The sequence below is a fragment of the Clupea harengus genome, chromosome 20 (genome assembly GCF_900700415.2).
Source record: "Clupea harengus chromosome 20, Ch_v2.0.2, whole genome shotgun sequence".
Taxonomy (NCBI): domain Eukaryota; kingdom Metazoa; phylum Chordata; class Actinopteri; order Clupeiformes; family Clupeidae; genus Clupea; species Clupea harengus.
The window spans coordinates 25,279,730-25,303,458 of record NC_045171.1 but is presented as its reverse complement, the minus strand read 5'-3'; the positions used below and the strand labels follow the sequence as shown (position 1 = coordinate 25,303,458).

Genomic DNA, 23,729 nt, shown 5'->3' with positions numbered 1-23,729 from the left:
CAGCTCTTCTCCCTCTCATTTCCTGTCCCACTCTTCACTACACTATCGATTAAAGGCACAAAAAGCCCAAAAATAAATCTTTAAAAAAAAAATCAAATAATACATAGATCACAAGACAGACCCTGAAACACAAATATGGTATATCTCCATGTGCTAAACAACATCAAAGAAACAACCATGTAATAAAATCATATTCCCAGGCCTGTTAAAAGACACCTCACCGAAGTGGTTTGGCCAAGACCATTTATATTGTCCCCAACGCCATTACAGGGAATCAGCCAGCGTAATCAAAATCCAAACTAAATAAATGTTCTGCGTTCCCGGCGGCGCTTCTTTGCGTTGGACTGACCAGCTAGCCGAAGACACAAACTCCCAACAAGTTGGTAATTCCATTTATCCATCTTCATTGAAACAAGGTTTGTGCACCAACTTGGTTCACTCAAATAAATGTTTCAACTTTGTTGACGTTCGTGCAATCAGGTGTGTATGTTTGTGTGCTGTGCAAATCCATACGCGTTTGTGTGTGCTAGCGGTCGTAAATACGGGGCAGGAGTGTGCCGACATTTTTGTGTGCCCCGTTGCACCACGATCGTCACAAGTTTGTTGAAATGATTTTCTTTAAAACAACACTATGCAACAATTTTACACTTTTTGAGGTATGGTTTTATAGGCAACTAGTTTTGGTACCATTCTCAAATTAATTTTGTTAGAATATGGTCATGTGAAGGACAGATAAACACCTGTGTCTTTCCCACTAGCCATCCAAGATATGCACTATGTAGTTCTGTGTTCCGGGCTGGTAAACCCGGCAAAATGGAAGAAAAGTTTACACAGCATGACATTGCCAGCTACACTGCCAATAGACTCCTAGCAAGCTTCTATCAGTGCGAAGTGGGCTGTTAGTAGTGTTTGTAAGGTTTTTGCATGCCTTTTAGGTATTTAGCTTGCTAGTTTTGGAACAGAACTCCTTATTGCTGCTATTGCTATGTCAATCTGTACTAGGGATGGGCATAATTAATCGACGATCGATTAATTGATCATTAAGAATTTCCTCGATGAAATTATTTTTTCATCGATTAAAACTAATGCATGTTCTGTTGCGTAGTGTGCGTGTAATTTATTTATTTTAGGGCTGTCAAAGTTAACGCGTTATTCTATGAGATTATTGTGGCGGAGATTAATGCAATCAAATATTTGAACGCAGTTAACGCAACTTTGTTTACTTCCGGTGCGCGTTGACCCGTGGCACGAAACCGCCCCTTGTCTGCAGTCAGTTAGATAGAAGAGACCGAGACGGTAGTTGAAGATGGAGAGAGCTGAGGGATTGTTGGGCGGAAAGTTTCTGTTTAAGAGGCAAAATGACAGAACAATCGACAAAACTAAAGTTGTATGTAGCATTTGTCAAGCTGAATGTAGCTATCACAGAAGCAGCTCGTGTTTAAGTTATCACCTTAATGCAAAGCACCCGACAGAAAGCAGTCCCAGGTTAGATGGTCGCCAACCCACACTCCACGACTTCTCTAGGAAATTAACTAGACCAGTCCGTGAAAAGGTTACCAACGCTGTAGCAGTTTAGGTTGCGGGTGACTGTCGGCCGATCAACATAGTTGAAGACGGTGGGCTGACTGAGGTGATTCGAATTGCTTCAGGGGACAATTCTTACGATTTACCGTCGAGGGGCACCATTGTGTCTCGCATACATTCCTTGGCTGATGGCGAGAGAGCACGAACAAAATACAATTAAACAACAGTGTCTAAAATAATGAATGAAGTGATTACTCGTTAATTTATAAGATTTAGTCTTTAGAAGAAAACAAACTTTTAATCACGATGAATCTAGATGAATGAATTTCAAAATGTGAGATTAATTAGTTATAGAGAAAAAAAAACGAAGGTCAGTTGTGTTTATGAGCACCGGCTTCTAGCTGTCGGCTCCGCTGCTTAAGAGTACAGCAGCGCATATTTTCAAGTGTAACCATTGAACGGATCCCGTTTAACTGCCACAAGAGTTGTCCATCTTGTAAGTTTAACTGCCACAAGAGTTGTTCATCTTGTAATAAATATCTCAATGAGGAAACACGCTGTGTTTTTTCTATTTTCACTGCATTTTAATATAGCCTATAAATAGTGAATTTTAATATAAAAATATTAATGATTAATCGAAAATCGATCGTTAATTCTCCCGACGATCGATTAAGACAATTTAATCGAATGCCCATCCCTAATCTGTACCCTACACAAGTCAGATAGATCCTCATCCTCAGCAGATGGGAATGTATTCCCTAACTTCTTCACTGTTTTCACATTCCAGCACCTCCAGCAGGAAGAGCTGAGATCACATTCACTTATTCAAAACCCACTTAGGCCTATTGATTGACTGGGGCTCAGATCAGAGATTGAAACAAATATAGATTAGAGTAATTAAACATGTATAACTACACAATCTGAACTCCAGTGCTCACCCAGACCGATGATGCCTAATGTCTCCCCTCTGATGCGAGCAGCTCCACCGGCCACCTCTCTGATCTGCTCTACACTGGCAGCCCGAGTGCCCTCTCTCAGAGCCTGGTGCATCCAGGTCACACGTCGGTACAAGTTGAGGATTAAACACATGGACGTGTCTGCCGTCTCTTCCACAGATGAGGCTGGAACATTGCATACCGCAATACCTTGTGGATGAAAGAAGGAGAGAATACAAAAAACAAAGATTAGTTTTGGTAATGGAGACAAGGAATTGGAAAAAGACTGACACGAACATGATGCAATTGAATCATAAATGTATTGCCTCACCCAACTCAGCAGCTGCTTTGATGTCCACGTTGTCAAAACCACTCCCAATTCTTACAATAACACGAAGGCCTTTGAATTTTTCAAGGTCATCTCGAGAGAGTGTAATTGTATGGTAGAGCAATGCACCTACGGCCTCATTCAGTACCTGTTGGGTATATTCAAATAAAAGTTTGCAAGCTCATCCATTTGCATGTGATTATGGGTGCAACAAATAATTAATGTAGTCATCTCAAATTATTGCCACCAAATTTATTGTCGAATAGTTGGTCTTTGCATGTGTTTTTTCACGCTGACTTAGAACGCTCAAACAGTTTTCTTTTTTGATCAGTGATTAATAAATTGTTAATGACAATGAACAGTGAATCTTTATTGTTAGTTAACATATGCCTTAAAAAACCTCTTTAAATTTAAAAGTCAATAGATAAGAGCCATTGAGTAACTGTAAGAGCCATTGAGTAACATAATCTGAACAGTTTCTTATTCGTTCCAATAATGGATAGAATATTTGATTATCAAAAGAGTCGTTAGTTGCGATCCTACACCTGATGCACTCCTCCTAAAGATGCAGTCGGCAATTGTACTCCAATACTCTCAGAGTCCTCTAAATGTCCATTCTGTGTGAGTGCTCAAAAACATGAATTCTAATCCAATTTATTTCCCTTTTACAGTCAAGATTGTGCATGAATACTGCAGTTTTTTGTTTGTGCATCTACAGGAACGTAAGGAGAATTTTGCTGAATTCAATGAAAAGTGTAATGGATTATAAGGACGAGGACAGCGCCTTTAAACCCCAGGTCAATCACGGTGGGTGTCCACTGCACAAATTACATGCGTTAAATCGCTAGGCGTAAAGTCGCCTGGGGGGCGTGGTCAGAAAAATCACTGGCTGTAGCAAAGTTCAAGTAGCAAGTTCAGGTGCAGTGCTGCGCTAATGTAGCACATTAGCTTCTGAACTCCCCAAAAAATAATGATAGATGTTGCGGCAGTCAGTCATGGGCTGATTCATTTAATTTATAATTTGTTAATGTATTCTATCCAATTCATATATATCAGCCAGTTAAATCACGAAAACGTTATATGTAACTTATTTAGCAGCTAGCTAGCTAGCTACTATGTGTTTCCAATGGGTTTTCGGTTAAAGTGTTATAGTAATAGTCGAGAGCTTCAGTTAAGACCTACGATATTCTGTTTGACCTCACAGCATTCGTGTAGCATATAAACAACAAACCGAGTCGATTAGACATATAAAAAGTCGTGTAGATAACTTTTATTCACATAAAATATTTCCCAGTAAGAGAGTCCCAAGACTCCGCCATCTTGCTTTTGGAACATCTATTATTATTCCTCCCGTGGCTTCGTTTTGTCTTAACCTCAGAGTTTCTCAAGCAATGAGTTCCCGTCCTTGGTTGCATCAAATCTACCTACTCCCGAGTTAATTCTCATCACGAGGTTAATGATGCTACAGACATATGGATAATGTATGTCCTCCTTCCACAAGACTTGATCGTGCAAAACCCTGTCACCCTTGGATAATATTGGTACAAAGGGTACAAAAAGAGCTTATAGCTGCTGAGAGAAAAAGGCGTAAATCTAGAGATGCCAATGATCTTGGTAACTATCCGTCTCTGGTATCTGCCTCCCCCCCTCACTAACGGCCTCTAAAACAATGCCACTGAGAGCAAGAAACCATTTTTCTACATTCAAGAGTCTCCTTCACCCTCCACCATTAGTTACCTCCCTCTCTGCTGATGAGGTTTACTGAAAAAGTTTCTGTCATTTGAGCGCAATTCTCTGATCCTCTAAACAGGTTTTACCTTGCCTCATGGAGACTATTCATTCTCCCCTCTCAATGAAAAAGTCTCCATGAGTCTGTGCTTCTTCAACGTAGCCGATGTACGACACGGCCTTTGGACTCAATTCCAACCACCCTTCAGTCTCTCACCTACAATTTTACCTGCTATCATGCATTTAGTCAATGTTTCAGTCAGTTCGGATCATTTCCAAAATGTCCTTCAATCATTCAAACTGTTGTCTGTCTAATAAGTAATTTAATAATAGTTTTGATATTTGGAATTGTTGTTATCAGCATCATTATTATTATTTGTTGATTAGTTAAAATGTTTAAATCAGATACTTTTGCTCTGTGTAATGTTCTTCTACTGAATTGTTTTGTAACTCGCTTTGGACAAAAGCATCTGCTAAATACCTTAACCGTGAGCATTTAATAAAGCTGCCAGCTTTTCCCAATTTCTAAGGGTTAATGGCAGGTACAATACTCAAAATCAAAAAGAAAGCACATTTCGTAAAATTGGGTTTCAACACTTTCAGTCTCTTGAACATGCTTCCCTTTGTCCACTTCTCAGTCACTGCAAAGCTGTGCATTTGCAAGATAAATTGTGGCCAAATGCCAGTTATGTGAAGACTTCACTCACCTTTTCATGTATTTCTTGGGTAGACTGGGCATCACAGAACGCCACTGTGGCCACATCCTTCAAGATGGGCATCTCAATGGTACAATCCCGCCCATCTAGCAGGGCTACCAGCGGACGTGGGTGCATGGGCCCATTCAGGATTGGGGGGCGAATGCCTGCAGAGATCATATGAGGCTCAAGTTCATTCCAGATGTTAGAGCATCAACCTTTTCTATATAGAAAATATACTACAAAATGTTCAACTTTGTTTATAAATTGTTCAAAACAAAAATGCCTCTTCCAGCATTATGGCTCTTTATAAATAATAATCTTAACATAAAATCTAACGTTTTCATGCAAGTTTCTTCCTAGAACATAATATATTTATATCCAGCACACAACATTTGAATCAGCCATCACCTATGAATCATATGGTTTTGATGTTGCTAAATTCATACCAAAATTACATTAAAAGGTGTCACGTAATGGAAAACGTTTATTTATTTTTTTTCCTTGAATTTTCTCTTTTTAAAAGTTCGATCTAACAGCCAAACGTACTGGGTCTTTCAAAGTGTGCTGTTAATCTTCTCAGTCTGTCACTCTCACAAAAGGAAAAAAGGTGGTGAAAACGGGCTAATTACAAAAGGGTTTGGAGGATCATCCATATTAACATATGACCACCCATAGAAACACAGATAAGTAAGACTATATAGTTATTCAACAGGTTGCACCAATCAGTAAGCAGAAAGAACCAAGAGAAAGGTGGAGAGGAAGAGGATATATGTTCTTCCAGGCTTCATTAAAGAAGGTACAGGTAGTAATAACACATTGTTTCCTAGTCCAGACTTTCTTCACTGTGGGATGATGCTTGTAGTCTCTTTTCACCTTTTCCACTACCAAGTTTGTATGCATCGTGTATATACCATCTTATGTTTGTATGTATTATGTACATATACCCCACGTATCCCAGGCCCTGGGTTCTGTAAAGTACCTTGAGACAATTGTATGGTTTTTGCACTATGTAAATAAAAGTGAATTAATATATAAACTAGAGCTGGGCACGTTAACGGGTTATTATTGCGTCAACGCATCAATTAATTAACGCTGACAATTATTTTATCGCGCGTTAACGCAGGTTTTATTATTTATTTTATTATTGTAAAAGTCTGTTGCTCACAGGCTTTTATTTTGTAAAAGTCTGCTGCTGACTGCTGCGGAACCGGAAAAGAAAAGAATGGGCGGATAAACAAACATGGAGAAGGGCATTGCTGCCATAGACATATATATGATTATGATTGCTGCGACGTGCCAACTCACCGCCATCTTGGGAGGGTAAAGGCTGGACTGTAAACAAACGCAAGTGAACGGTGGCGCTGCAGTGGAGCTGGATAAAAAGCACTATAGCGTTTACATTTCTCAACCGATTTAATTGAGTCGTTTGTATATTCAAGGGTTTATGATCTACATGGAGTACCAAACAAAGTTAGGCTAAAATCGCCAGACATATATACATACATGTGATAATTGCAAATCATTCAACGAAACAGACAGTGGAGGGAGGCTTCGGCAGACTACGTACAGCAGAGTAACTGCCAGCAGTGAACTTTTTGGCGCTTCACCACACTCTAACATTAATGCCCTGGCAGTGGCAATATGCTTTAGTTTTGTGTTTGTTTTGATAACATTGTTTAAGTTGAGAATTACACAAAGTATTTATTTTATTTTACTGCTACTATATAAAAATGCTGACGTTAAGTGTTTGCACAACAAATGTTATGGCACTTTAGTTCATGTGGCAGTACATTTAAAATAACAGTGTCAAGTTCTAGGAATTGACAAACTGCACTGAAAGTGTTTTCTGGTTTCTCACTCAGGGACATTTGGTACTGAACATAGACTGGTTATGCTGCTCCCTGATGAAAGTAAAATGTTTCTGCTGTTACCTCAGAAATTGCCTGTTTTAATGATATGATTGTCGCTATCGCTCGGTCGATACGTTACAGCCTCAGTCTGATATTTCCCTGCATGACCTCACTCTAGTAAGTAGTTAGTATTATGCAAGCCATTTCATGCCAGCTTGTCACTGGGTCTAACATTTACAGCAGTGTTTCTCAAACTTATTCAGACCAAGGACCACTTAGCCAATAAAAAAAAACTTGCGGACCATCCAACTAAATAGTATATCCCCGGAACAACAGGCCTCCTACCCAGACCTGGCACCAGACAATTGTTAGCAGCACGTGATTTTCGCGGGAGGGCACTCCTTTTTTTTATCGGTAGGCTAGTTATAGATATGACAATGCGCTAGACAAAGCATCTGGAACCCTGCTCCATGCGTGACTTGGTTAAGTTACAAACTATAGTTCGCTCACAGCCTCATACTCCCATCACACACTCAGACACGCCAATGTATCACTAAACACAACGATGCGCATACCGACCATGCGACCGCAGTAATTCACTACCAACCGTAGGCTAGCCGACTGGCATTAATATAGCCATCCTAGTAGTCAACTTTTCATAATCATGAGTTGTCATTATCCAACGTCACACAACACAGAATAAAGTCATCTTGCTGCGTCTCCGCAGTGGGAGAAAAAAAATGCTGTTTGAATGCAGCTCCGCGGCGGGAGTGACCCTTCTCCTTGTCTGTGTCAGAGGCATTCTCATTTAATTTTCTTTTCATTGTCCCTGTCTTAAGCCACCGATCCATGACCTTCTTAATAGATTAGGCTACTCTTTAATAGATTAGGCTTCAACAGACTGTGTGCTCTTCGTTCTGAGTTGTATGTTAGAAATGTCGCAATCATTTACTAGTTCACTGAATCTCACGCTCCCTTCTGGCACGCGCACCTGTTTGCGCAGTTCACTGAATATGAATCAGTGCACAGTTACGGATACTTTTAAGCTTTAAAAAAACTAATATCCAGGCGTTCATGAATCCGGCAGAGATCTTTTTCTAGGTAGGGTCGACAATGAGGCCCAATGAGAATGGCTACAACAGACGTGGAAACAGAACGTACGTACAGAATGTCCGCACCGAAAATTCAGAAATAGATGTGCCTTCCATTTTTTATCATTTTCCGCGAGTTGTGCGTGGCCCTTTTTACATAGAGTATGGTAATAAATCTATGAAATGTAACGAAAATTATTTATTTTGCTGTGAATAATGAAGGAAGCAATAAATCCGATTATTTGCCAAACCCTCAAGAGCTGTTGCCATGGAGATGTAACGTTACTTTCTGTTTGAAGACAAGGTAGCAGCTAGTGTTGAAGAATGGATGACTTGAAATTGGACGACAACAAGGATAGCAAAACAGATTGATAAGCAATGAGAACGGCAGAAACACAGGCAGGACGTCAGATGACGACACAGATCATAGTGACACAAGCTGTTTTTTTTTTTCGTCATATGAAGGCTGAGACATTCATAAAATTGTATTCAGTCGTACTGGTCCTTTTGTAATGCCAACATGTGCACTTCGTTGTGGATAAGTAAAGCCTATTTTGCTACATTTTTGTAGTCCTGGTAATCTTTTGTTTGGCATATTGGTGAGGTTATTAAGAGGATCATTTCTCAATCGTTTTGTTCTTGACGAATTAATGTTTGTTTATTAATCAATTATTTTTCAACAAATAACTCAATTATAATTACAAAGAGGACAATTCACAACTTTTTATCGCAACTTTAACTTGTTTCGCCAATTTCATTGCAACAAAAACCTAAAAATAAAAACTTTCATCGCAACTTTTTGGAAAAGCTCCTGCGAAATCAGGAATTTTAGGCCACAAATATCTCAAAAAATGTTCTTCCAGAATCCCAGAAAGATACACCACTGCAGCGACAAAAGCTGCACACTTTGTGGATAATTGTCATAAAAAGACATGTTCCGATGTTTAGTTGTTATATTGACTGCTGTCATTAAAAGAAACACATGAACACCATGATTCCCCCCCCAAAGCTGTAAATCTAGGGGAAACACTGCACGTCAATCGAATTTGAAGACGTAGCCTGTAATGCCTCCACGGCTAATATCTTCTAATGCAAACCTAACGAAACGTGGCATGCACAATCACTACAATATGTTTTGAACGCAAGTTCATCCATGAAGGGCGCTACAACTGACACGTCAATATCAAGGACCACGTAAGCTAAAACTGGGTATAGTTCTACTATACCATTGGTTATTTCCCAAAGTGGCAATTGGACACTCGTTTTACAGCAGTCCAAGTTTGTATGATCATGCATAATGGCACATAGAAGCTATATATAAAATATGAAACAAATTGGCCACAAGGGCGGGCTGCAATAAGCACATTTATTTCATCTCTCCCTCCTCAGAATTTCCTGCCATTTCAATTTCATGAAAAGGGCACTTCATCCGATTGTCATGAAATTTGGTGTTCATAATGTCCAAATCATCCTGACAAAAAGTTAGACAATATCTTGTCATGTAAAGCTTCGAACTTAACCAAACAAAACACCCATCAGTAGCACAATCTTTGGATGCATGCCAAATTTTGTGAATTCTTGTCCATAGAGGGCACAACATATTGCACGATCTCAAGAACTACTTAAACTAAAAATCTGAAATAGCTTGGTGCGATTGTCCAACATTTCCTAAAAAGCCAATTTGCTGGCTCGCAAATATGGCCGCCAAACAGCCAAATCTGCCAATATTTGCCAGTTTGAATGGCTGCTCTTCATGAAACATTTTAGGCTCATTCATAATGGCACATAGAAGCCATGTACAAATACGAAACAAATCGGGCAACAAGGGGGTGCTACAATAAGCACATCCTATCTCAGTGATTGCATCAAATTGTGCAGTATCAATTTAACATAAGTATCTAAACTAAATTAAGTATCTAAACTAAATTAAGTATCTAAACTAAAATAAGTATCTAAAATTCATTCGATTCATAATTTATCTTGTGCTTCAGGGAATTTCTTGGCCTTGAAAACTTCACATTTTTCTACTGCAAACATTCAAGTTAATGTTTTTCTGGCTCAGTGGTATGTCCTCAAGGTCTGCAAAGTTCCCAAAGTAGTTCCCAAAGGTCTTAGGCAGGGGACCTGCAGTCGCCATGGTGATTTACAGCCATAAATACCTCAATTCATGAATTCATTGCATCAAAAAATCCAAAGTGATTTGTATACTCACACACACGTTCAACCTTTGAGTTGCTTCATAGCCCAGTGGAGGGTCATTCAAAGATTAAGGATTCAAGCCCTGTTGCCAGGTTGCAACTCGTCTCGATCTTTAAATCTCAATGAGAATTAAGATTTGAATTTGGAAATTGAGATTAAGATTAATATTTGGAGGAAAAACTTTGAACCACCAAACAAACAAGTCAGAAAAGGCCAATAAAATTCCCTCTTTTTAGTGAAATACTTTTGGGGATTATTTCTGATAGCCCATCAGACAGGGTGTTGCTACATTTTGGTAGTACATTCTTCAACAGAAAAACTTGATTGTCCCGGGATGCCAGCCTATCAATTTCGCGAGCCTTGGGGTGTGATTTTAATAATAATAATAATAATAACATTTTCATAATTGCGATGGTTTAAGAATTGTTTGTGTCAAGAATCGTGATTCGTAACTGAATTGATATTTTCCTTACACCCCTTCTTCGCATGTAATTAGTATGACTTACGTTGACAGTTCAATTATGACAGTATTAGACCTGCATAGGGTACAAACAATGCAAAATAATTTCTGTTCACGACTGGTACGAGGACCGTTAAATCAACCGATTTACCAAAATGTTCTCTTGGTGTCGCAAATATGCAAATTACAACTATAATACATATGCCACCTCAAGACCATGCAAAGAGCTATGCATTTTTTGCACGATCAAATCTGATCTGAAAGCATCTTATGAGGATGCTACTGCTACAGAGTGACCATGATCCATAGTCACTGACTACCTCCAAATGGCCAAGACCCCACAGCGGTACTGTAGCAGTTATTAGACTTGAATGTCATTGGAGGGCTGGTCCACTTGACTAAGGACTTCTTTAGTGATCACTTTCAAAAGGTTGTCTGACAGAAGTGTTACATGGGTCCATTTTTATTGCTGATATTTTTAATCTACAAACTTCAAAGAAATTAAAATTGAATGATGGAAGTCATATGGCTCTGACTTACACATAACATAATTAATAGTGAGAAGGTGATCGAATAATAACATTGTTTTCTTAAGTTACATAAATGAATTGCAACTGTGTGCAATCTGTGGTTGCTGCTTCCGATGCCTTGGAACCTTCACTGATAACAAATAGTGTTTTACAGAAAAGTGGAAAAAAAGGCCACCAAAGGCTTTAACTTAAGAAAACGGGTGGTTTAAAGCCCCATTATGCTTTAAGGACTTTAACACGACTGTAGTCAAAATAAATCACACTTTAAGCCCCTCTCAAAGAATGCGGTACATGTGCATTTGTTGACAAGCTGAAGAATATAGAACCGTCAAAGACAACGTCAGAAGCCAAAGAACCATGTCGACTGACAAGGTAGAGTATCATTACAGGAGTTTACACAAATATGACTCAGCATAGTTTTATTTATTGTGACACTGAACACAATAACAGAGCAAAGAGAACAAAAAAGAATGACCTAAAGCTTTAGCTGAAAAACTGCTTGCGTTTTCAGCCCATATACATTGTTGCTAATCATTTGAATGTGAAGAATGTGTGTAATCAAATAAAATATTGTTGTGGACATGGCATATAGGCATATATTTCACATAATACACATTGGACAGTATGTTCATTTTGACAGCTATTTTAAATTTAGTCATAATGTTTTAGACGAAAATGTTAATTAATTTGTCACATTTAGTCATTTAAAACAATTTTATTACTTATTACTCATTATATTTTAGAGTCTACTTTAAGTCATAGGTCTATTTTAATGCTAAATGAAATGCAGTACATTTATTGAATGAATGGTTGTCATTTTTAAGATACAAAATAGGCAAAAATACATTGTTTATTTTCTGAAACTAAAACATATCAAATAAATAAATGGTGTCTTTATGAATCCAACAAAAGAAAGTGCCTTCATGTTAACGTTGGATCATTGTAACTAATAAAAACAGAAAGCATTGGGATTACTGGAGAAAAGCCATGTGGGCACAAGCTAGGAAGAACCCCAGAAATTCAAAAGACTTCTGAATATGTGTCACCCACACCTATCCTCTGTTTCATTAAGCTAGCTAACTCCGAAGCCAATAAATCAATAACGGAACTATATCTTATTGTTATTATCTTATTCTATTAGAGCAAATCACAAAAACTGACCACTTCCTATTCCCATTAGAGAGCATAGGGAGAAAACAGATCCAATCACGTTTCACCCTTTAGTCTGAGCTCCACCCTTCAATGCCTTCACCACATCCACGAAAGTGGCAAAGAATGGAAAATCCATTTTTGATTGTCATGGCGATTAGCCTATCAAATTGTTCCGTTACTACAAGGAAGGTGTACTCCATTGGAAACATCAGCCGCTCTCTGGGTTTGATTGATAGCCTATAACAAGATTTGAAATACCAGCAAACTTAAGAAGGGTAAGTGGGCTTATTCACTGCGGCAGTTCTGTTCACCTAACCTATATTTTGCTATTTAAAGGATTACTCTTGTCTCATTGTGATTAATAATAATCTTGTGTAGTTGTAGGCCATAACTTGCAGCATAGGTTATGCAAGACAACAAACTTGAAAAGGTAGGGCCAATGATTTTCCGCGATAACGGAAAACGGACGGAACTCGCGGAATGAACCCTTTGAAACGGAATTGCAACTTTCAAACGGAAACATCATTTTGTGCATACAAAATCGCCCAAATTCCCCTGTATTTTGGGCTGCAAGGCTATATTTCTTTCAAATAAACACAACAACGATTGCAACGATGAACAAACATTAATTAAAGAACAAAACCACTGAGAAAATGTCACGTCTGCGCTGAACTCTGCTCCGGCCACGCCCCCCTTTTTAACGGTTGACCCACACACGTCCGCTAAAGCCACATTCAGTCACATTCACTTGCTCGTCTTTCCAATCGCATTTAAAACAAAAAATGTTTAGTCTTCTGTTCTGTTGATGGCTGGCAAACAACAATCTCAGAAGGGCACATATTATTCACTCATTTTAAGCCATCAATATACCTCAGGGTGAACAAAATGAGCTGAAACGGAATTCACCAAAAGTGAAACGGAAAATGCATTTTTTTGTAACGGAAAATCATTGGCCCTAAAAAGGGTGCTTAAGTTTCTTCAGTTTTACATTTTCAGTTCTTTAGCTTCACGTCTATGGTTGCCAGGCAGGACAGTTTAACAGTTTGTGATGGAATCAAATTAGAATAAAGTCATGTCAAGCACGATTGTTGGAGTCTACACTATAACATGTGTGTTCCAGTGTGTCATGTGTGCCATTAAAAACCTGACAAAGGTCTTAATTATTATTAATTATTATGGCAGAAAGGTAGGATCTGGACATTATCTATTCATGTTGAATTTACTTGCCCCCCCTAGGATGACATCCTGGTAACAGTCAAACTGATTTGAGGACATTGTCATACTTTAGTCAACCTAGAGTGTCCTTGCTATTAACATCACATTTGGGATGGAATTGTTACTCTAGTAAACCGGACAAAATTATCAAGAATAATCTAAATGTGATTATTAGATGAGAGACTGATGTATAGGCTAGCCTTTCAACGGACTTAATAATAGTCACAAACCTGAATACTTGTTAGCTTTTTGCCCCCATAGACTAGGCTTGTACCATTAAATCTAGGCTATAAGTTCTTAAGCTTTCTAACATTAGCTAGTTAAACCTTGACGTTTTTTGCCTGATATGCATGTATTGTGTAGGCTAATGTTCCACTTTTTAAAGGCCTAACACGTTCAAACATACAAAATGTAAGAACGTCTGTCGGTAGGAAAACTGTATGATCAGGGAAAGTGTATTAAAACCGGATGTCGTCACTTTAAGCCGGTCTCTGGTTGGATAAAGCTTTTCAGCAGAAATGGACAAGGACCTTTGATTTATTCTGTAGGAACCATGCCGATGCCTGACTTTTAATATTGTGTGACGTTGTTGAAGTTCAAGTTCAACATTAATAGCGATTGAATTACCCTTGTGTCGTGTAATCGCTAGCGGTAAATAAACGTTAATAACTTGAATGACTGAATAAGGATATATGTTACACATCACAAACACATGTAATCGATGGGTTTTGGGGGAAATGAGGTAATTGGTTAGCTTAAATTGCAGTATCTTAGGCGAGCTAATTGACCTGGCTAGCTATAGCGGAATTAACAGTGCTAGCTTTGTGTTTGGTCATATAGCTTCGTAAAAGTTCGGTTAACAAGTCACTTGTGTGTTTAGTTGTATGACTTCGTAAAAGTTCGGTTAACAAGTCAATTGAGCATTAAGCCACATGACTATAATGGGTCTATTCATATTAGCATGCTAACGTTAGACTTATTAGCAGCGAGGCTAGCTAGCTACTATGTGTTCCAATGGATTGTTGGTCTAAGAGTTAGCTTCAGTTAAGTCCTACAATAGGACAATACTCTGCAACATTCGTGTACCACATGGACAACTAACCGAGTCAATGTAGACATAGGTTAACAAGTCACTTGTGTGTTTAGTTGTATGACTTCGTAAAAGTTCGGTTAACAAGTAAATTGAGCATTAAGCCACCTGACTATAATGGGTCTATTCATATCAGTATGCTAACGTTAGACTTATTAGCAGCGAGGCTAGCTAGCTACTATGTGTTCCAATGGATTGTTGGTCTAAGCGTTAGCTTCAGTTAAGACCTACGTGTACCACATGAACAACTAAACGAGTCAATGTAGACATATAAAAAGTTGTGTAGATAGCTTTATTCACATAAGCCGTATAACTTCACAAAAATAATAATAATTTAAAGAAAACCGATTGTTTGCATGCCAGGCGATCAACACAACTTCTCAACTAAAAAGTAAAGGTCCTTGTCCATTTCTGCTGAGAAGCTTTATCCAACCAGAGACCGGCTTAAAGTGACGACATCCGGTTTTAATACACTTTCCCTGATTATACAGTTTTCCTACCGACAACGTCATCCCAAAGTTTTTTCTTCTTTTTCTCCTCTTCTCCTGACTCTGGTTGCCTCTCCACCATATATTTCACAAACTGTTGCCTATAGCCTACAGCATTCATAGCCGTGTTTCGCAGGCGAACCAGTGCGTGCCAAGGCCAGTTGCCCTAGGGCCAAGCAGGGCTAACTGGTGCTTGAGGCGTGTATAGTTGAAAGGCAGGGTTAGTGGAGTCAGGTCAGAGAGCACCAAAAGAAGTTAACTATTCAGTATCAAATAACCAACACACTACCAAATAACCATAACAATACATTTAAATATGGAGAATCTTGGAACTGGTCAGCACACAAAATCAGGTCTCTGTGGTAGCTTGATCAAGTAGGGGGAAACTGAACAACCAACACCATTGTAATACTTTTGATAACCCAAGTCTGTTATAACTTTTGGGAAAAAAATGAACTTGCCTTGGCTATGTTATATGACGCCTGGAGACTATAGACACGGTGCATTTAATGATCCACAACACTGGTGGATCAAATCTCAATATATTTATACAATGTATACAATACAAAATCACCACTGGCTCAACACAATATGTAGGCTATGGATGCTTAATTACCATCAAATTTACATTGGATGATCAGTCACGCTAATTCATTGTAAGGAAGGTTTCTAACTATGTTATCCCTGGCAATGCTGTCCCAGCCATGTCATGAATAACCTTGAATTAATGTTTTACATTACTATTTCCTCTTGATAAATTACATCAAACATAGTGGCATAAAATCAGATACATTTTGATTTGCACAAATGGACACAATATGTATAGATGTTCAATTGACATCAAATTACTGCATACTTGTTGAAACTAATGTATTCCAATGAACGATTAGCATGCTATTCGAGCCATGGTGTGCTTTAAAGACAAGCTAATGTTAACTTTACTTATGTAAACAATTGAGGCTAGCTTGCTATCTAACATCTCAACTATGCCTAAAGTTGTGTAGTGCTTTTATGTATTTTAGGACATCACGATGCTTCGGCCTCGGGAATCATGACTATAAATGTGAAACGTAATTGTTAATGATACAAATATTCTCGTATTATTATTATAATTATTTCAATCTGAGGATGTCTGTAGGATTAATGTGAACGCAATCACGAATCCCAGATGAGAAAACTTTCATGAATGCCCGAATTGTCCCGGGAACTTCCTAAGTGGAGTTAAGAAGAAATTTTACGTAACATAGCTACGTAATTGATTATTTCTGGACCAACCTACATTTCCCACATCGCCTTCCTGAGTTCAGTACAATGTCTCATCGTGTCAAATGCATCACTATGTACACTATCTATGGAATCCAGCGGCTGGCTGTCAGGGAAGGCTCTTGAAAGCCTAACAATTTTCAAAATAAGAAAATAATAATGTACTCATTAATACAATTTTAGTTTAGTGTTAATCTATCTGGGTCTGCCCGTTTTCCCGATCGCTTCCTTCTCTCGATGTGTTTGAGATCACAGCTGCCACACTCATGTCCGGTCCACCAGAACCACAGCCTCTGACTGGTTGACAAACTCAACCCAAGGCATCATGGGATTGGCAAAAAAAAAAAAAGACCGTAAAAAAATAACCATGTTAAGAATAATTGTTTTCAGCATTCAGTGTTGAATTTATCATTATGGATTTAATTTACAAAGTCTCCAAAAAGACAGTTCAAGGCTGGATTACAAAGCTTCTGAAAGGGATCCGATCACACTATAGCCCTGGGACGGCACAAAGCCACTCTTCAGGGCAAAACATAAAAGTAACATTCTTTGTTGACCTGGGAAGGTTAAATCTAAATATTTGGTTTTACCGTACTGAAATCAAATGAAATTTAAAGTGGCATTATGCAGTAATTGTACTTCAGTGTTAGGGTTAGGATAAGCAGTTTTACCTTAAAATAACAGCTTAAAAAAATTGGGGCGCTACAATGACTTTTAGTATGGAGAATCGCTTCCGTGCCGTTCCCATACCAGGGTCCGTAGGCATATTACTGGGTTATGTAGGTTTGGCTGAAGCCGCCCGGTTTCTACTGTCTGCCGAACTAGTAAGTAGCTTATTTGCCGTCTTGCTTTGTCTTGTGTTGCACTTGCTTGATGTTTGACTGTTAGGACAGTTGTTGACTAACTAGTTTGTCATAGTGTCAAAGTGAGTGCATTTCAAGAGGTTTCACTAGTTTTAGCTGCTAGCATCTCGTTAGCCATTAGCAATTGTTCCGTTATGCTTTCAGCTTTTTAAAGCAAAGAAAACGTGTATTTCTCCCTGTTATTAGTCAGTTTTTTTTTCAGGAAAGTGACATGAATGCACTATTTTGTGATTTTTTTATTTATTTTTTTGTCCAGCAGGGCTTCCCACCAGTGTTTACACTTACACTATACACCACTACGTTGCCAGTCCTTTGGTGCCCCTTTGGATATAGGTTCTGCTTGTCTAAACCACGTTTGGCAGTTGATGGCCAATAATTTAATAATCGAAAGGATTTCTCTTTTTTTGATTTGATCATCTCGATTGGTTGTAAGCTGATGCTTTAGTAAAACAGGGAAATATAGTTACATAACGGATTGCTTCAAAACAGCCTGGCTAGCAACAGTAACATTGCTTAAACCATGCATTTCCTCTGTCCCTTTCATCTCAAAATGCTTGAATAGTATGTTTAAATGATAATTTATGTGTTTAAATGATAATGATAATGATAATTGTTTTTTACTCACTCAACATAAAGTCATTGAAGGCCTGACCATTAAAACCCACGGTCCGCCACTGATAGAATCACTTCAGGGTAAGTTTCCAAAACATTGTCTAAATCTTAATTTCTTGAGCTTGTGTTGGTTTCAGACATGTAAATAATCATGCTATCAAACCATGGTCCCACTTCAATCTTCGCATTCAACGAATATTTGGTGTGCATTTCTGACCTTCACAGATGCGGTCCAGCCTCTGTCGTTTGACCTTGTGTTTGTCCATCAGAGCCATTGACTGGCAAAATGTCTGCAGGACCAGCACAAGGCAGATCACGAAGATGCAACAGAGCCCAGAACACCTCAATATTCTCAAAGAGGGTGACAAACTCCACAGGTGCCTGTAACAGAAAGACATTTCATCATAACAGAGTAATGAATAAGGTCTGTTGATTAGAGTTATGACTGAGGTATTAGGCAGAAAGATTCTTTAAGACTGTGTTTCTTACAGACTTCTAAATTACATTTGTCTACCAACGAAAAACACCATTTTTCTTCTTTTTTTTTGCTCTCAATGAAAAGAATCTATACTAGTTGTATACTAGTGTACACTGTACATCTGACTGTGGAACTAAACATCACGATTTTAACTTTCAACTGACACAACCTAACCTAATCCAGTACCTAGAGACTTAGAGACTTCAGGTTTATACAGCTCTTGTCATCAAGGAAGGTGTAGCACAATACATTTCTATGGAAGCGACCCAGTTTGTTATCCAGTTTGTTTGTTAAAAGGGTTTCAAACACCGCTGTAACCTGTACTTTGCCACATTGGACATTTCCAAGTGACTTTTTACAAAGTCCCGCCCCTCTTTTTACTGTTGCTACGCCAGTCAAGCTTTTCAGAACCTTCACATGTGTGTAATTGGAAACTACCCACAAAACACAAAAAAAAACAATGCATTGCTAAGGAAACTCAGTGATGTATTGTGGAATAATCATTAGGATTAATTTCACCCCATGCATGGCAGAAGGGGTTACAGTATGTACTAGGGATGCACAATAATATCGGCACGACATCGGTATCTGCAGATAAAAGCTTCAAAACTTAATTATCGGCATCTGCAGATATGAACATTTCTGCCGATGTACCTGGCCGATAAAGTGACGTTCAAATTATGCGCACGCGAAGCAAATGTTTTGGTTACTATGAGCGCCAACAACGTAATTCAAGACGTTGGCTGTGTGGCAGTACTTCACAGTATCAGAGGATGTTGACATGCTATTTGTCAGGAAACTTTTCAGGAGATGGAAGAGGAGACGACAGCTTGGCCGTAACATAGGTTGCATGCATAGATGCAGACCACCCGCGTGCAACGCTTTGCAACATTACCTGCCGCGCGCTAATAGAAGTTAATAAGTTGCTAGTTAGCTAGACAACACTAGCTAGTTAGCTTGCATGCTACGTGACACCAGCAAAGTTGATGATCTCATTTGACGGGATGTGAAATGTTATGTCACGAGCCCACGCTATCTGTACATGGCTTACTTTTGCATATATGGAATTTATATAGCTAACTTGGCAATAACCTTACATAGATTAGTCTAGAAATCCTAAAAGGGATGTTATTAAACTGTAAGTCAGTTAACCAACATTAGCTTGCCAAGTTAGCGAAGTTGCATTTCCAGAGTGTAGCTGTTCAAGTTCGTACTGTTCAAGTATGAAAACTGTGACGTGAAAATATAAATAAATCTGCCATATTTGAAATCATTTCAATAGTTTCATGAGTGAATGTATATTTCTAAAATGATACAAATCAAGTTATTAATGTCCTGTATCTACAGCAATACCCTATCATAATAACAGATTAATTCTAGTACAGGAGAGACTTTTCAATAATTAAAAAGCAGAGGTGTATATATCGGTATCGGCAATAGGCCAAAATGAGCTTGTAAATATCGGCATATCGGCTAAAATTCAATATCGTGCATCCCTAGTATGTACAGTACAGAAGTGGAGGGATACATTTAAAGCATTTAGGGGACACAACAATAAGTGAGCTGGGAGGAGCGCAGGTGCCAATCAAAGAATGCAACTCCCCACCCATTGCTATTGTGTCGCTAGGGTAGTTACAGCAGTTGAAAAGGTCTTACTATTGTGGTTTATGTGGTTGGTAGGGTAGTTAGGGTTGTTGCTATGGTGGTAGCTAGGGTGTCACTAAGGTAGCTATAGCGGTGGCTAAGGTGTTGATACGGTGGTTAAGGTAGTTTCTACAGTGTCATTATGATACTCAAGGTGGTTGCTAGGGTGTTCATATGGTAGTGGAGGTGGTCACTATGGTAGTGGTTGCCAAGATGTTGCTGCGGAAGTTGAGGTGGTTGCTAGGGTAGTCATAGTGGTTGCTATGGTAATTGAAGTTGTTGCTATGCTGCTTGCTAGGACGTTGCGAGGTTAGCCATGGTGGTTGCTAGAATGCTGAGTGTCAGAGAGGAGAGAAAGGAGCAAACACGCACTGCGAGTGTGAGAGCGAGGATAAGAGAAGCAAACACTAGCAGCTTTATGGAAGAAACGGGCTTTGTAACATCAAACTATATCGGTATAAATGGTATTGTCTCAATATATACTGCATTTGAAATATATAGGGCCAAAGGTTTTCCGCGATAACGGAAAACAGACGAAATGTACACTTTGAAACGGAATTGCAACTTTCAGACGGAAACATCATTTTGTGCATACAAATCGCCCAAATTCCCCTGTATTTTGGGCTGCAAGGCTATATTTCTTTCAAATAAACACAACAACGATTGCAACGATGAACAAACATTAATTAAAGAACAAAACCACTGAGAAAATGTCACGTCTGCGCTGAACTCTGCTCCGGCCACGCCCCCCTTTTCAACGGCTGACACACACCTCCGCTAAAGCCACATTCAGTCACATTCACTCGCTCGTCTTCCCAATCGCATTTAAACAAAACATTTTTCGTCTTCTGTTCTGTTGATGGCTGGCAAACAACAATCTAAGAAGGGCACTATTATTCACTCATTTTAGGCCATCAATCTACCTCACGGTGAGGTAAAAAACAGAATTCACCAAAATGTGAAACAGAAAATGCATTTTTTTTTTTTTTTATCATTGGCCCTAAATATAATGTGTACCTTATATAAGGTCTTTAAGGACAGTGATATGGTCATCACAGGTGCCCAGTCTAGCCAGCCTGTTCACGCTTCACTGAGAGGGTGGAGGATTTCAGGTCCTGCTGCTCCAGCCCCACTCCTGACTACACAATCATGTCATCCATCACTCCAGAGGGAACATCACCACCACATCGGAGGCCCCTCTATCTCTTCGGTCATCAGTGCCTGCACCAATCCCTGGGGTTTGTACAGATTATTTGTGTGAGGTAAGGACTGTCAATATATTTGACTCCTTAAAAACGACCTACTCTGAGTTCATTGGCCAGGTAACTTGCCACCTTAAGTTCAGGGAAGACTGTTCATCTTCAGTGGCCCGGTGTGCAGCAGCTGGAGAGCAGCTCAGACTGTGAGCCGTTTGCCGTCGTTAACAGCCTCAGTGTCTGCAAAGGAAAGGATCCCTGCATGATGCAGTACTACCGCTCTTCAGGTAGGTGGTAACCTGTGGCAGGTGTGGCAAGGTCTTCCATCAGCACTGCATTTCTCTCCTAAGTTAATTGCTATTATAATTGTTGATGTTATAATTGCTGCAGTTTTGCTTGCTTCTTGTTGTGTCGTTCGACTTGTTGCTAAACTCCACAACAATTGTTGTTTAACATAAGTACAAAAAAAAAAAGAAACATACATGAATTTGGGCAGTTCCTTGATGTTGGTGAAAGGGCTTTCTACTAAAACCGGCCTTTAATAATAAAATTGATGTACCCTTATTTGTGTAGTTTATTGTGCCAATTGTTCTAAGAAATGTATTCGATAAGATCTGTGCATGTAGCTTTATATCGTTAGTTACTTTGGTTGAACAGGGCTGACATTAAAAGGTAGTTATTTGGAGTAGCAGGCTATATGTATTTCATTGCATTGGCAATGTCTTAGTAATTTAAATTACACGTACATGTTAATTGACAGTAAAGCCTTCCACATTAACGCGTAAAAAGATGATGCTCTGACTGCAGCTAAGGCACATTTAACGAGTTTGACGGCATAGTAGGGATTTAAGTAGACTTTATGTGCAATCACTGAATATACTGCAAAGGAACAAGGGGCGGATTAAGCAGTCTGTGCCACACTCTTGGTGAGTATCGTCACATGTAGATTCATTGCTCAGATTGCTTAGAATGCAAGACAACTGATCAGAACTTTATTATTGCGTCATCCGGGTTGATGCAACAGTTATTATTAAACAGAGAGCAGTTGAAACGACAACATTCAAAGTTCTGGGATTTAAGACACTGATGCAAATTTATGTTATTTTATGGTTATTATTAGTGCTGTCAGTTTAACGTGTTATTAACGGCGTTAACGCAAACCCATTTTAACGCCGTTAATTTTTTTATCGCGAGATTAACGCGAATTCTTTTTTATAATTTTTTTTTTTTTTTTTTTAGATAAACATTCTTTTTGGCCTCGCAAACTGTGTAGTAGGCGAGCGTTACGGTTTGAGTAAATGGTGAGCGCGATACCGCGAAATGGATGATAAAAAGCTTCTGAATGGAAAGTTTACTTTTAAAAGTTGTGTTGTGCAAAAGAAGCGAGCTTCACTGTTGTCTGAAAATGTCAACAGGCAGCTGGCTGAAAGCAAAGAAGTAGTAGGCTTACATTTTATTGGTAACCTAACTGTTACGGTTCAATGTTTCTGAAATAAGAGGCCTGACTGCTATGTTCCCAGCAAACTTGAAAAAAAGAAAATATTAAGCCATGGTTTAACTGCACTATAGGCTGTCCTTGTTTACCTGAAATGTGCACTTTATAATTTAATTTTGTACCACCCTGTTTGGCAATATTGGTTTTCAATAAAATAAAACATTTGCATAAAGCAAGCCAATCAACTTTTCCATGTTGATAAGGGCATTCAAATGAAAATAAAATGATGGAAAAAATAAATAAACGAAGGGACATTTAGAATAGATAAAAATGTGCGATTAATCGCGATTAATTTTGAGTTAACTATGACAAATGCGATTAATCGCGATTAAATATTTTAATCGTTTGACAGCACTAGTTATTATGTTATCAGTTGGCTGCTGATCACAACTTGAAGTTGAAACTGTTAAGCAGTCCAGATTTATTTTTCTTACAATGTTCAAATCAGAATTTGAAAAGTGCACTTGTGTTTAACATTTTACAACGCCTTTTTTGTTTACATTTCACTACAATTCTTTATACCAGAGTTCTGAGTAAAAAAAAAAGCTTATTTAATGGTTGCGTTTTCTATTCACTGTTGATTACAACTTTGTTTAATATATAAAATAAAGTTCATCTCAGGTTATAATGACCATTTTGAGAACAAGTGTCTTTAATGTAACGTTGTGTTTTAAATGGTACAAATAAACCATAGTCCATAGGCTGGTTTGAGTCTGGATATTCTCTGCAGTATATTTCAAAATTGGGAAGAAAGGTCACAATTCAGTTCTTGGACCGTGTGCTAAAAAGTTTGTGGTATGATTTTTTTGGGGGGTAGATCGCCCACCCCTAAGTGTAGGCCTACATCACTGTACGGTACTTTTTAACTGAATATGAAAAATAAAATAAAT

The 23,729-nt window shown here is 38.6% G+C and overlaps 1 protein-coding gene and 1 long non-coding RNA gene across 4 annotated transcripts in view; one reads left to right on the top strand and one right to left on the bottom strand.

Moving 5' to 3' along the window:
* LOC105906715 (C-terminal binding protein 1) overlaps nt 1-23,729 on the bottom strand; it is a 41,267-nt gene that overhangs the window by 12,018 nt on the left and 5,520 nt on the right. For 2 of the 3 annotated variants that reach the window (XM_012834906.3, XM_012834905.3), the window contains exons 2-5: nt 18,244-18,407; nt 5,223-5,377; nt 2,791-2,935; nt 2,463-2,669 (exon numbers count right to left, since the gene is read on the bottom strand). In XM_012834906.3, the coding sequence (XP_012690360.1) occupies nt 2,463-2,669; nt 2,791-2,935; nt 5,223-5,377; nt 18,244-18,301 (565 nt within the window). In that variant the 5' untranslated portion in view covers nt 18,302-18,407. The remainder of the gene's footprint in view (nt 1-2,462; nt 2,670-2,790; nt 2,936-5,222; nt 5,378-18,243; nt 18,408-23,729) is intronic. The other variant, XM_031558074.2, reaches the window with a different exon arrangement.
* Nucleotides 7,961-22,039, top strand: LOC116218012. Its single transcript, XR_004162629.2, has 3 exons — nt 7,961-7,977; nt 11,158-11,159; nt 21,957-22,039. It is a non-coding gene; the product is annotated as an uncharacterized LOC116218012 (long non-coding RNA).